This window comes from Lineus longissimus, chromosome 1, assembly GCF_910592395.1.
Source record: "Lineus longissimus chromosome 1, tnLinLong1.2, whole genome shotgun sequence".
Taxonomy (NCBI): domain Eukaryota; kingdom Metazoa; phylum Nemertea; class Pilidiophora; order Heteronemertea; family Lineidae; genus Lineus; species Lineus longissimus.
Window position 1 is genome coordinate 3,310,036 of NC_088308.1, and position 12,166 is coordinate 3,322,201.

The 12,166-nt window shown below is 41.0% G+C and overlaps 1 protein-coding gene across 4 annotated transcripts in view; it reads left to right on the forward strand.

Moving 5' to 3' along the window:
* Positions 1–12,166, forward strand: part of LOC135485252 (axin-1-like) — a 78,666-nt gene that overhangs the window by 58,836 nt on the left and 7,664 nt on the right. For all 4 annotated transcript variants that reach the window (XM_064767111.1, XM_064767119.1, XM_064767103.1 and 1 more), the window contains 5 exons: positions 4,494–5,221; positions 10,219–10,347; positions 10,534–10,764; positions 10,924–11,070; positions 11,696–11,875. In XM_064767111.1, the coding sequence (XP_064623181.1) occupies positions 4,494–5,221; positions 10,219–10,347; positions 10,534–10,764; positions 10,924–11,070; positions 11,696–11,875 (1,415 nt within the window). The remainder of the gene's footprint in view (positions 1–4,493; positions 5,222–10,218; positions 10,348–10,533; positions 10,765–10,923; positions 11,071–11,695; positions 11,876–12,166) is intronic.

A 12,166-nucleotide genomic window follows, 5' to 3' on the forward strand; every position in this document is an offset into this window, starting at 1 on the left:
TGCTGAGGAGAGCGACCGTTTTTATTTGAAGATGACTTTCAGAGGAAGGTTTAAAAACTTCTTGAGTGGAAGCAAAGTTGTTGGTGTACTTGTCAAAGATTTTATAGGACACCTCGCCGCTTCAAGCGAAGCTTCTGCCGTCTGAAGTTCGCCAACGTTTTTCATCTTCGGTGTAGTTTGTTTAAGAAGTTGTTATGCTCGTACCTATTGGTGACACTCCGTCATGTTCCAAGTCTTTGATCTGATTTGCTTAAAGGTAAATCTCATAAATTCCGTTGTGTTTTTCTGGCAAAGGTTCCCTGCATTGTGTTTCAAACGCCGAATTTGCGTTCCACTTAATCACTGAGTCTATCTTTGAGCAAAAGCATTTGTTTTTTTCAAAGCAAATAATTGTTTTTCTGAGCGTATTTTGTGTGTGCAATATCATGTAACGTATGGTTTCAAAGTGAATATGGCTAAATTTTTTCCTCCTTTTACCGAGATACTTAAGGGTGTCGTAGATGAAAAGGGAAAAAGGTCATGGGGCAAATGCTTTGATATCTCATACGCTCTTTTTCAAGACCACCCTTGATATCTTATGACGTGATATTTGTCATGGGGATATGTTTGACCATTTACAAAGGTTTGTCAAATCAAACAGCATTTCATCCTATATTTCTGAATAGGCCGAAAAAATAATGCCAAAAAATCATCCTAGAAAAGTGTTTTGGTATTTTTCGAGGCGTTTGCTTTGGAGATGCAGAATGAAAGAAAAGAGTATGTCTATGTTTGGTTCCCCTGTGCCAGGTGCTTGTGTGGGGCGTGTGTTTTGAGGTTTCTTAATGGGGTAGTTTCAGATCGCTAGTAATGGATGGCCCGAACATCAAAGATGTGCTGTTTTCCTTCGGGGTTCCTCATACCAATACAAAGTGTGGTAAAGTGGTCTACATAATGCCACACCCTGTGGTACGTGTGATGTTCAAAGCATAATCACTATTCTATTATCGTACCAGTATTTAAGTACGGTATTTACCAAGCTCCAAACATGAGATGAGCTGATTGTAATGGAAGATGCCTTGATTATCACCTCCTCTCTGTGGTCCTTTCATCCCTCTCCAACTTGTGGTATGTGGAATAGTCACTTTCAAGTTTGTGCAAGTGCTCAGTATAGCAGTTATTCAAATTGCCTCAGCAAAAAGTCCTTTGTACTGGTATCAGCTTTCAAAGAGTATATCTGCCAAAAACTTGTAGAGTTTGGAATGTTCGTGTTTGAGCTCAGCATCGAGTGTTGGTACCACAATGGATTTATGGTGCATATCCGCGGAAAGTTTCATAGTATTAGATTTCAAAGAGCGACTCTGTCACATATACGTTTGAGAATTTAAGATGGTTCATATATAACCAAGCATGTCCGTGTAGCTAATGATATAGTTCAAGAATATTCGACGACAAATAACTTTGTATCCCTTCCTCCTTGTTCACTTTGATGAATTATTTAGGGGAGAGGTTTGCTGCTTTGTCTCTTGTGCTTTGAAATGCATAGCATTGCATGTTTTTCACAAAGAGATGGTGATTTCTATGAAGTCAGCGTTACAGTTTTGAAATTGTATGCCGAGTCATATATATGTGATATGAAAAACACAAGTCAGCAGTCAGAAGGCTCTGGGAATGTGATCCATGGTTTAAAATGCCTGCCGATATAAGTTGTCAATTCTGTTTGTTACAAAGTGGCAAACTGGTTTGCCAAAAGTTTACTTTTCTTTGTCATATTCCAGAGGGGAAAGTTTCAAATGGTAATTGTTCCTATGATTCAAGTGAGGCCTTTTGTGCATCTTTTGTCAACAGTTTATAATCACAGAGACAATATTGTTGCCTTTGTTTAAGTTTTAAGTTTCAAGTTAAGGTGACAGGTTTATAGTCTGGTATCAACTTTGCTGTAGTTTGCCATCTGACTTCGCACGTTAATTACATTCAGTCGTGAAAACCTTAGATGAGGTGTTTAGTCAGTGCCACAACAATTTCTAACCAGTACCCATTTATCACACTTGGGTGGTGTAAGGCAAGCTAGAAAAAGAGACTTGCCCAATTTCATGCTGATTTTTGGGATCGTAATAGGGAACTCTTGACCAGTCGAGAGATCAAACTCGTTCCGATGTCAGCTATGTTTTCCTCTTTGGTTTTTCCATAAGCAAACTCTTTAGATGTTACACCGAAGTAGGCGGCTTCTGTTGGATTTCTCTTGTTCTTCATAATCAACTTTTCCATCCCATTGTTTCATCTTTATATACGGATACTTCCTTTAATCTTTTGTGCTTTGTTTTAGCCGCTGTCCATCCAGGGCTCGTGCAGAAACTTTTGAAACTTGCCTTTTGAAGCCTAACTGCTTTGGCCTCTCGAGTTTCAAAGGTTCATTGTTTTGACCATTCCTCTTTATGGTACTTATGACCAGTTCTTTTTCAAGTGACATTTGCCATCTTTGAAGCTTCATTCTCAAAGACCGAGTTTTTCGTTGATGATTCTCAACTTCCTGTCATTTGACCAAGCCTGTATTTTTTTCAAGAGGCCTCTCTATCTTTTTCTTCCTGTCCTTTGCTGTTTGATTTGGTGACGTCGCTTCTTTGATATTTAGCATGGGCTCAAAGAACAGCCAAAGTTGCACGTTCAGTCGTGTTTGCTGTATTCTGTCAGAGGCTGAATGGTCAAGATCAATCGGTTTGACCAGGCAGCAAACATAATCAGAACATCTTGAGCACAACTCTGATATCTTCAAAACGTTTGATTTGTGGTGTCTTTCCAATCAGTTGCAAGAAGGTATTTGTTAGAGGGCATTAGAGAAACTATTTGTGAGAGTCGAGGACCATTGATAGATGCTGCATCACCAGAGACAGGTACGAAAGATGTTTGAGGTGGTACGTTTCCTTCAGAACATAGAGGTGAGTGTTTTGCTTTCAGATATTTGCATTGTTTTTGTGTTTTCCTTTGGAGTGGTTGAAGTTGTCATGTGGTCTGATAGACGGGCTGATATCAAGATGATTTTTGCAGATATTTTCTTATTGAAAATCTCATTGTATGTGCCTATTCTTATTTGGGAAATCAATGAGATAAAGCTTTACTTCGGCTCCATGAGTGTCACACACAGGCCAATACTTAAGATCAGTGACTCAACTTGTCCTTTCCTTTTGCTGAAGCATCAAGATCAGCATATCTCTCACATTAACTTGAATCTGTTTGTCTCATGAGTGGATGGTATAAGCGTCTTTGACACCTGGTGTTAACGTGGATCAGCCTTCTGACGATGACAAGTGCTCAGCACTTGTTGCCTGATACCCATCCTGGCCATGATTGTCATAATCTCTCACTTCGTTTGATCATTTTCTCTCGCTCTCCTGGGTCAAGTGTTAGTCAGATTCTTAATCCTTTTTGCGTTGGCGCTAAATATCATCTCCAAAATCACTTCCTTTTTGGAGAGGATATTCTTTCTGGATATTTTGGAGAGTCTAATAATGTTGACACCTAGCCTTTGACGTGAGTGTGTCTGACAAAAATATGACATTTTCATATGCCTTTAACTGTGACACACAATTGAATCCTGCTGCAAAACAGTCAGTTTAGCTTGAAAAAGGAGTAAGTTTGGTCAAGGTGTCTCAGGTCTGTTCAGATATCAGTCACGTGTTAGGCATACCTGAAGCCTCGTTGAATATGATACAGAAAAGTAATCTATTGTGAGCGTGTAAATCCAGCTTTCATTATTACTTCACAACTCGGAAGATTGTGCTAACTTCTCGATGACCCAAAAGCTTGGGAGAGTGAAAAGATGCGTGGTCTTGACAGTTAGAGTGTAAGAATTAACAAACTTGCCAGATTGCTGGAAACTTCAAACAGTCATCAAATCGGCCAATCCGTTGCGAGGATGCTATTAGGCCGTTCATCTCGATGGCAGGAAATATCCATTAGGCAGTCGCTGGGATGAGTTTTAGAACTTCACTGAACACCCTAGTGGCAGGAAATGTCGTCGTCAGATAAAAAGAAATTTGATTTACATCAAACAGTGGTGAAGCCGCAAATGTTTTGATGTTGTTTTCCTCTCGCTGTTTGCTTGTTCTTCATACAGTTGCTTGGTTACCAGATTGGGCCTCTACATCTTTCATCTTTTTGATCTCGATTCCTCCTGATTGACGACGGCGGCGCTGCTGTGACCTTCCTTTTCAGCCATTTGCGGAACGGCAGGGGACATTGATTAGCATTTAAAGAAGTTATTATGCAGACAAAAGGAGGAATTGAGCTGGGGAGTCGTAGTCATTGCCTGATGATGTGCTCACGGTTTAGCCAAGGTCTAAACTGGCGTCTGCTGTTCACTATTTTGAGGAGTCTTTCGGTAATTTAAATAACATATTATATTCTTTCAGATACTTTTATTGGGTTTTCAGAGAAGAATTTGAAATCACTTTGAGAAGACATTGACGTGGATTTTTTTAAAACTTTGCTAATGTTTGTTTATTTTCCTGTCTTTACAGAGTGAAGAGTCAGAAGAGAAGCCGATGAATGTAAGCGGGAAGTTAGCGCCGTCTACAGATCTGACGACGTTGATGGCAGCTGCCGCGGCGAATGCTATGGCGGAGCATGAGGCGAACGCTCAGAGTATACTGGAGGAACATGTCTCGAGAATATGGGACAATTCTGCACATGGAACGCCGAGTCGCTCTCCTGGACGACATACGCCCAAATCAAAATCTCCGGAACGTGCTTACAGAAAACTTTTATCACCTGGTTACATGGCGTGTGTTCCGGCGCCAAGTTATAATAAGACGTATAAAAGGAAAGATAAAGACTACGCTTCTCTGTTATCTTATGACAGTGGTGTTAGTGAGCCGAGTGGTCACACGTTCGATAACCATGATAACTGTAGTTCACATTGTAAACACATTCACCACCACCATCATCATCATCACATACGAGATTTAAAATCAAAACAACATTTCGAAATCGAAGCACAACAATGCGGGTTTTCAGCATGTTATGTTGAGGAGCATAGTTTACGGGGTGCACACCCACCGGACTCTTTACCACTGCCGGGCCACCGAGAAGGTCGCGCCAGAGACTCGGGTAAAAGAAGTAGTAACAATAATAGTAAGAAAATCTCAGCGGACTCTATGAGCAATGTGTATGACAGTGGAGTGAGCATGGCCTATGACAGATCACCACCGATGGCGGTACCTAACTTGACGAACCCAAGCAATGAGAAGTAAGTTGAAATGTTTTATTTTCCATTATTTTCGTAATGTTAGCCAGTTCTTTAACTTTTGCATCTGGCAAAGTGGCACATACTTGTGTGATGACAACTACGTGTTTCATTAGGCCAGTGCTGCATGGGTTAATTGCTTTTTCTTTCAGAGTCCAGACCCCCTAAACTCCTGAATTCGCAAACTCCATCTGCACTAATATTCTACTTCCGATTTTACAAATTATGCACAATGGAATACCAAGTCAATCAAGCCTTTAATGATTGATTCCATTAAGGATATCAACATCTTTCCACCAACGCCATCTCCTGGTTTCAGAGGAAACCGTTAAATAGCAATTTCATTCAAGAGTGATAATGGTGTTGCATTGGTTACCGTATCTTGCCATTGTCTGCTGTGGTAATTGTTCCTTGCTGGCGGTGTTGAGGCCAAATCTAATGAATTTACTGTTGGGAACATTTGGCATGACTAAGGAGCACAAGTTCTAATTTCTATTTTCCAGCACTGATTGACTGTCAGTTGATGCTGCTTTGATAATATGAATATGTTGAAGGATCTGTCAGGTAGCTGTGATAGTGAATAATATAGTTACTGCAGAAAGTTATTTTTGATGGTTTGTTGGTTTTCTGGCTGAAAAATCAATTGCCTTGGCCTATAACAAGGGAAATCATGCTTAGGGACTAGGATTCCTTGTGAGACTCGGCAAAGATGGCTGTCGAGACATCGCAACGGATAATTGTTCACCCTAAATATGTCCTGGTGGTTAATTAGGGTACTTACACTCTATTGATCCATCACCAGGATCAAACGATTCCAGACCTTGGGTGGATGCAGATGGTCTCACCGGGATGCGTCAGAGGGGACTTTGGCAGATTTTCAGGTTGTCCTATCAGGGTGCAGTAACCTTTGAAAGGGTTTTGACGCTAAGTGTTGGTCAATTTGCTGATCTTCATTTGGTGGGAGACAGACTTCAGCATGCACTGCGGAAAAGTGCCTAACTTATCATGTTGAATGCAGGTTCCTCCCCCACATCCCAGTTCTCTAGAGTTGAAGTTGTGGAGCATATTGCAGGTATTGATCACTCTCCCATTGTATCAGTTCAGTCTACATGCCCATGTAGAACAAGACACTCAGATGGTCATTTCGTTTCGGCTACGATTAGTCATTTCGACATCAAAGTCGGAAGCATCAGTCGAGTTTTCACGATTATAATCAAAGGCTAGTCAACGGAGATATTGCCATATTGGCAGTCACGGTGGCAGCGAGCTGTCAGGGCCAGTAGACTCACAAAAGAACGAATCTAACGATGAAGAAACAGCGTAACTTGGCGTGCTGTTCTTTTGAACTCTTAACTGAATGATGCACGCAACTTTTTCAGTCTCATTTTATTAAATGGTTGGTTGTGTCGTGTTGCATTTCGAAAGAATACTGTGGGTTGTGGTTGATGAATTTTATTGTTTGACACCCTGCTGTTTGATTTGTCATGTCATTAGGTTCTTTCATAAAGCGTGTAAAAAGCTTCCTTCTTTATTTGTAATGACAATGCAAAACTGACAGGGGGAGTAGATTGGGATATCAATACGATAATCAGAATAATCCGGCCTTGTGTGATATTTGAACATTGGTTTCAGATTTGAACCACGCAAGTTTGTACAAAAAATGGTTGCAGAAATTGACTCTACTAGCAGATTAGATCAGGACTTCGATGCAACAAACTAATTCACACATAGCTTAATAATATCTTGATCTTAACCTGAAGCAGCTAAAAAGCAACATCTGTTCTGTATTTGTCAACATTTCTAGTCTTGTTCGTGATACTTGCATCAGCAGTTTCACAAAATGACTCTGCATGGTCAAATGAAGTGACTTTCTTAAGTGGCAACGAGTTCCTTTGATCTTGTCTGGCGTTTCAAATCCAGTCACTTCCAGTGGACTTGCTCAGAAAAAGTTTGAGGGTTTTAATGTTTGTGATGGAGTTGGCATCATGTCCTGATGAAATCCACAGCAGTCTTGTGTGAAAACTGCCTCGAGGCCGTGTTTTCTTCAAAGTGAACTTGCCTGCGACTCTGATCTCTCTACAAGTAATGGCTTGGAAAATTACAAGGATTGGCCGATGGTTGGTCATGTGTGTGAATATCCTCTGGCTCGTTGATCAGGAGGGCATTTAAATGCCATGTGCACAGTTACTTGGGCGAAAATAGGGATTCTCTTTGGGTGCACTCGAAATGAAATGAAACCCTTGAAACGTACTCTACTAGATATTGAAGCATTCTTAACAATTGAAATTTGAAGTTTTATTAACTGTCTTCATTGACAGACATGAGCAATACCTCATTAATTCAGTAACTCTTTGAAGTAGCCCTCTCTATGATCTCAGAGACGCAAGCAACAAAGACCAAGCGAAAAGGCGAAAGTATTAGAATTACAAATCGTAATATTTCCGACTTGAACAGATACCGTCCCATGGGTACGGTAAATACGGCGGAGAATTCTAATGATTGTCTGATCAAATATCAATCATCCTATAACATGAAAGGATAACCAAATTAACAGGGTGCGACATTTGGTGAATGAGCGCTCAACTTGCAATATGATCGCAAAATGATATACTCGCGGAAAAATGGCCGTAATGGGCTTGACTCGTTCACCCACTAATCAAGCGAGAACAAATTATGGGTTTTAATTTAGCTGTGTTTTCTGATTTGTGATGACACTGCGCTTTCTTCATGAGTAGTCCAGTTCGGCGATGATTAGGGTGTAGGATTGAACAAATAGCCGTGGGCTTAAAATACCTGGGGGACCATCTCTCTGATATAAACACGGCGCCTCTTGTTATTCATATCATAGTTCTTTTTTTCTTTTGAAAAGAAAACTGGTTATTAGCAGTTAATTGGTCAGGGATTCTTTCAGTTGTTTGTAGGCAATATGTTTGGGGGGGGGGGTGGAGGGGCAGTCCTGTGTTAATCTGCTGAAAAAGCAATTTCACGAGATTTATAGCAAAAGTCTGAAGTTACTTGTCATGTGGTATTCTATCGTTTTCATATGCCAGTTATACAGGAGTGTTTCTGAACACCATATTGCCTCTTAAACGTAGACCACCTTGAGATTAAGTGGCATGGATGGCGCTTCTCAACTTTTTCTTGGCATCAGTACCACAGAAAGTCTTTGGAAGAGATTGTTGAAAATGAAGTGCTCAGATCCCACAAAGTCTAGTCGTCTGAGAGTCTCGACATAAACCAGCTTGTCGGAGAGCTGAGCAATCCCTTTTTACAAGCCTCGGCGCACAATATCAAGAGGGATAGAAAAACAATCATAAAGGGAGATAGGCCGATTAAAAAGTTGGCACAGCCATGCGTACTGCTTGCCAGTCTCCGCTAATTGCATAAAGTGCTACAAAGCATTCTCATCTCGCATGCATAAATAAGTGGATGACGTTAGCTTTTGTCTTTAAAGGCTTTCTTGTCGGCTGAATATATTTTGACAAGAGATTTGCCCTTAGAAGAGTGCTAGCAAGAAATGCCCTGCCACTTTGATCACCGCGCTGGAAAATACAATTCTCGTAGATCAAACTGCCGCTATTTTCGTACCTGGTACGACAAGAGAGAGAGAGCATTTCATCGCAATCGTTCTATGACCGAGTGGTTTGAAAACAAAGAACTTTGCTTGTTGTGTATTAATAGACCGCCCATTCATCTCAGCGAAATGCAATGTGTTCATATTAATTGATCTAGATTGTCAGGATTTAGCGCATAATGAACGGGGTACGATCTTGTCATGATTTGGCAAGGCTGCGTGACAAAGTCCTTCGGACTATCGAACGAGTCAATGATGTTCCTATTGCCATGACCGAATCAGTGTGGCTTCGATAACAACCGCATGCGGACGTAAGCGTTAGTTTGGACACCAGGTGTTATTGAAATATTGCCCATACATAATTTAGTCGATGGCAAATTGTGATTCGTGAGACTTGAAAGTAACAAGTTAGTTTTTGTGATAAGGCTTTGATCAAAAATTCATAAAGGAATGAGCTGATGTGAGGTCTTTGTTGAGCGAGGTTGGTGGGCTATCATCAAACAAACGAAAGGAACATCCAAAGGGGATATAGCCAGGGTTTCAAATAAGGAAGTCTCTGGTTTAACCTGTCTGCAGGCACTTTGTTAATTAAAGGCAAGCTTATATTAACTGATTGGAACACAGGGCTGGAACTACTATCACAAGTATTTTTAGAAAGTCACCTCTTTGAGTTGGGAGATTGAAAAATATGCCTAATGATGTTGCGGTGATTCATAAAACTTTTATCTTTGCCGAGGAATTTAATTAAAAGTCCCGACAAAAGTGAAATAGTTTGCAGAATCGTTTGATCGATTTCTTTACGAAGCTTTTGATAAAAAATGAGACCGCCATGCGTTCTTCCAACCGTCTTTGGGAGCAGTGTTGAGACTCGGTGCTAGCCACTTCAAAAGAAATTTACCACTCCTCTTTCGCTTTGTTTTTAAATCATTTTGCAATAAATTTGAATGAGTTTTCTTTTTATCTCCTTCATTCAATTATTATGTGCGAGAATTAGCTGGTAATCCACAAATGAAATCATCACTGAGAAAGTCTGATTATCAATGTGGGGAATCTTTGACAGTAGGGGTTCTGATTACATTAGAATCTGAAGATCAATAGTTGTTGAGTGGGAACTGAGCTTATTTGTGATCACTTTTCTCAAGAATTATAAAAGACAAGGGAATTTATTGTGGAAGCCCATTTCCTTGTCTCAAATCACCAATATGTTGGGCTTACTTCATTTCATAGAAGGCCAAGGTCTTTTCATGCCACAATGTGCAGCTCTTGGTAATTTGTTTAGATTCACCTCTGATTTTCTTGGGGTTGTTTGTTTTCAGAATCTTAAAACAAATCTTTTCAGAGTTTTCAACAGGATGTTGAAATTTAACTTATGTATACTCGAGCCAAATATCTTTGCTCATGCTTCGTTCTCAATCGATCGTTTCAGGGTATTAAACTGGATGTTGGAGAATGAAAAGCTCAAGGAGTACTCCACGCACACCGACTCCGACCGCAGTTCCTCACACAAACGCTCACACAAGTCCTCGACTGCTTCACCATCACAGCATAGGCAAGGGTGAGTTCAATTGCTAGCAACCTTTGGCAGGCCACTTCTCAAGCTGTTGTTTCATCAGTTGGTCAGGATCAAAGGCAGACATCCTGAGATCGAGTTGTGCTGAGGCATTGTAAGTGTGATCTTGCTGGTAACCTTTGGCAAGCCACTTGATCTATCTGTTCTCCATGATGTGATTTTCCCTTTCAGAAACTCCAAGAAAGCTGGAGTTGCTTACCACACGAGTCGATCAGGATCACAAGAGCGCAGTGGTTTGGGGTCGTGGATCGGACCAGATGTGGCGCCTGTCCATCACAAGAAACCTACGCAGCCTTTCGTTCAAGATCCAAACATGCCCTTGCTGACCCCTCCAAACCCTACCACACAGCTGGAAGAGGCCAAGAGGAGGTTGGAAAAAGAGGCAAAGATGCCAAAATCAAGGTAGGACTTCGAGGTCTCTTTCCTCTCTGCGTAGTGTTTCAGTTCGAGATAAACTTGCCGCACTAACTGATTGATTTGTTCAGCTTCAGTTGTTACTTCGTGTTCATCCTCACTCATCTTCATAAAGTTGCCTTATACGATGGAATGTTACTCTTGCAGATCTTTCACCGGTGCTGTATCCAAGGATAAGCGACCACCACAAACTCTTGGACATCCAGCGCCACTTAGACAGTCCACGTGTAGACAAGGGCTAGAGATTGACCAGCCGCCGTCAGAAGGAAGCAGTCAGCCACCGTCAAGGCAAGAGTAAGTCCAATATTAACTCTCTTTCTTTTTGTGCCATTACTAGAAATATGTGGTCTGATCATAAACAACATTTCTTGCGATCCTGCTGCGTCATTGTGTTTCCTAATTAATCCACACACTTTGCACACCCTGTGCATCTCTTCATGTACTAATGCACACATCAAACCGAACATACTGCCACGAGAATAATTGAAAACTGTAAGAAAAGGATAGTGTTTCTTAGAATTGTTTGATCTCAGCCCCCCTAGGAAGCACAACGCTTATTGATTAGCGGAGCTGTGATGTGTCAGAAGACTAATGTAACATTGCCATTGGACAGAGTAGTAAATGTGCAGTGGGCGCTTTTGATGGCGGTTTTATGCTTTGTAAGAGTTCTTGAAATCTTTTAATCCTGTGTTTTTACGCGGAGAAGATTTTTCAAAATCTTTGGTATCATTAAATTGGAGGCTTGCAGGCTCTTTTGTATGGATTTATTTCTAAAGCAAAATATTCATGTAGTCATGTTACTCATTGGTTGAGATTGTTCCTGATTTCAGAGAGATACATGTATATGATATTTGCATGCAAATTGAATTGCAAAGTTTTACTGCAATGAAATATTGATGATTGCCTTGTTTCTCTTCAGGAAATCACAGAGTAGGTCATCGTCTGCTAGTGCCCCAACAACGCCTGGCTCACAGGGCGAGAAGACCGTTGTCGGCTACTACCTGTGTGGTGACCCGATCCCGTACAGGAGCGTCATCGAGGGCAAGAATATCACACTAAAACAGTTCAAGCAGCTCATTACTAAGAAGGGCAACTACAAGTAAGTAACAACACTCTTTTGGGTGTCACTGAAATTTCAGGCACGGTGCCATAAAGGCCTAGTGTGACTGATTTCAGCGCATGAGAAAAAATTATGCAAGCACAGATTATTACTCCATGTCTTGGCCGTCTCCTCCAAAAGGTCATCCCTTTTCCCCCAACACACTGTTGCAGTTTTCCAATCTTGGCAATCGAATTGAATATGCGATGAATGCTTATCATGGCATTTCGACCTTAACTCGAGGCAAGAGTTTTGTCCGATCTGGCCACATCTTTGATATAAGTTCTCCAG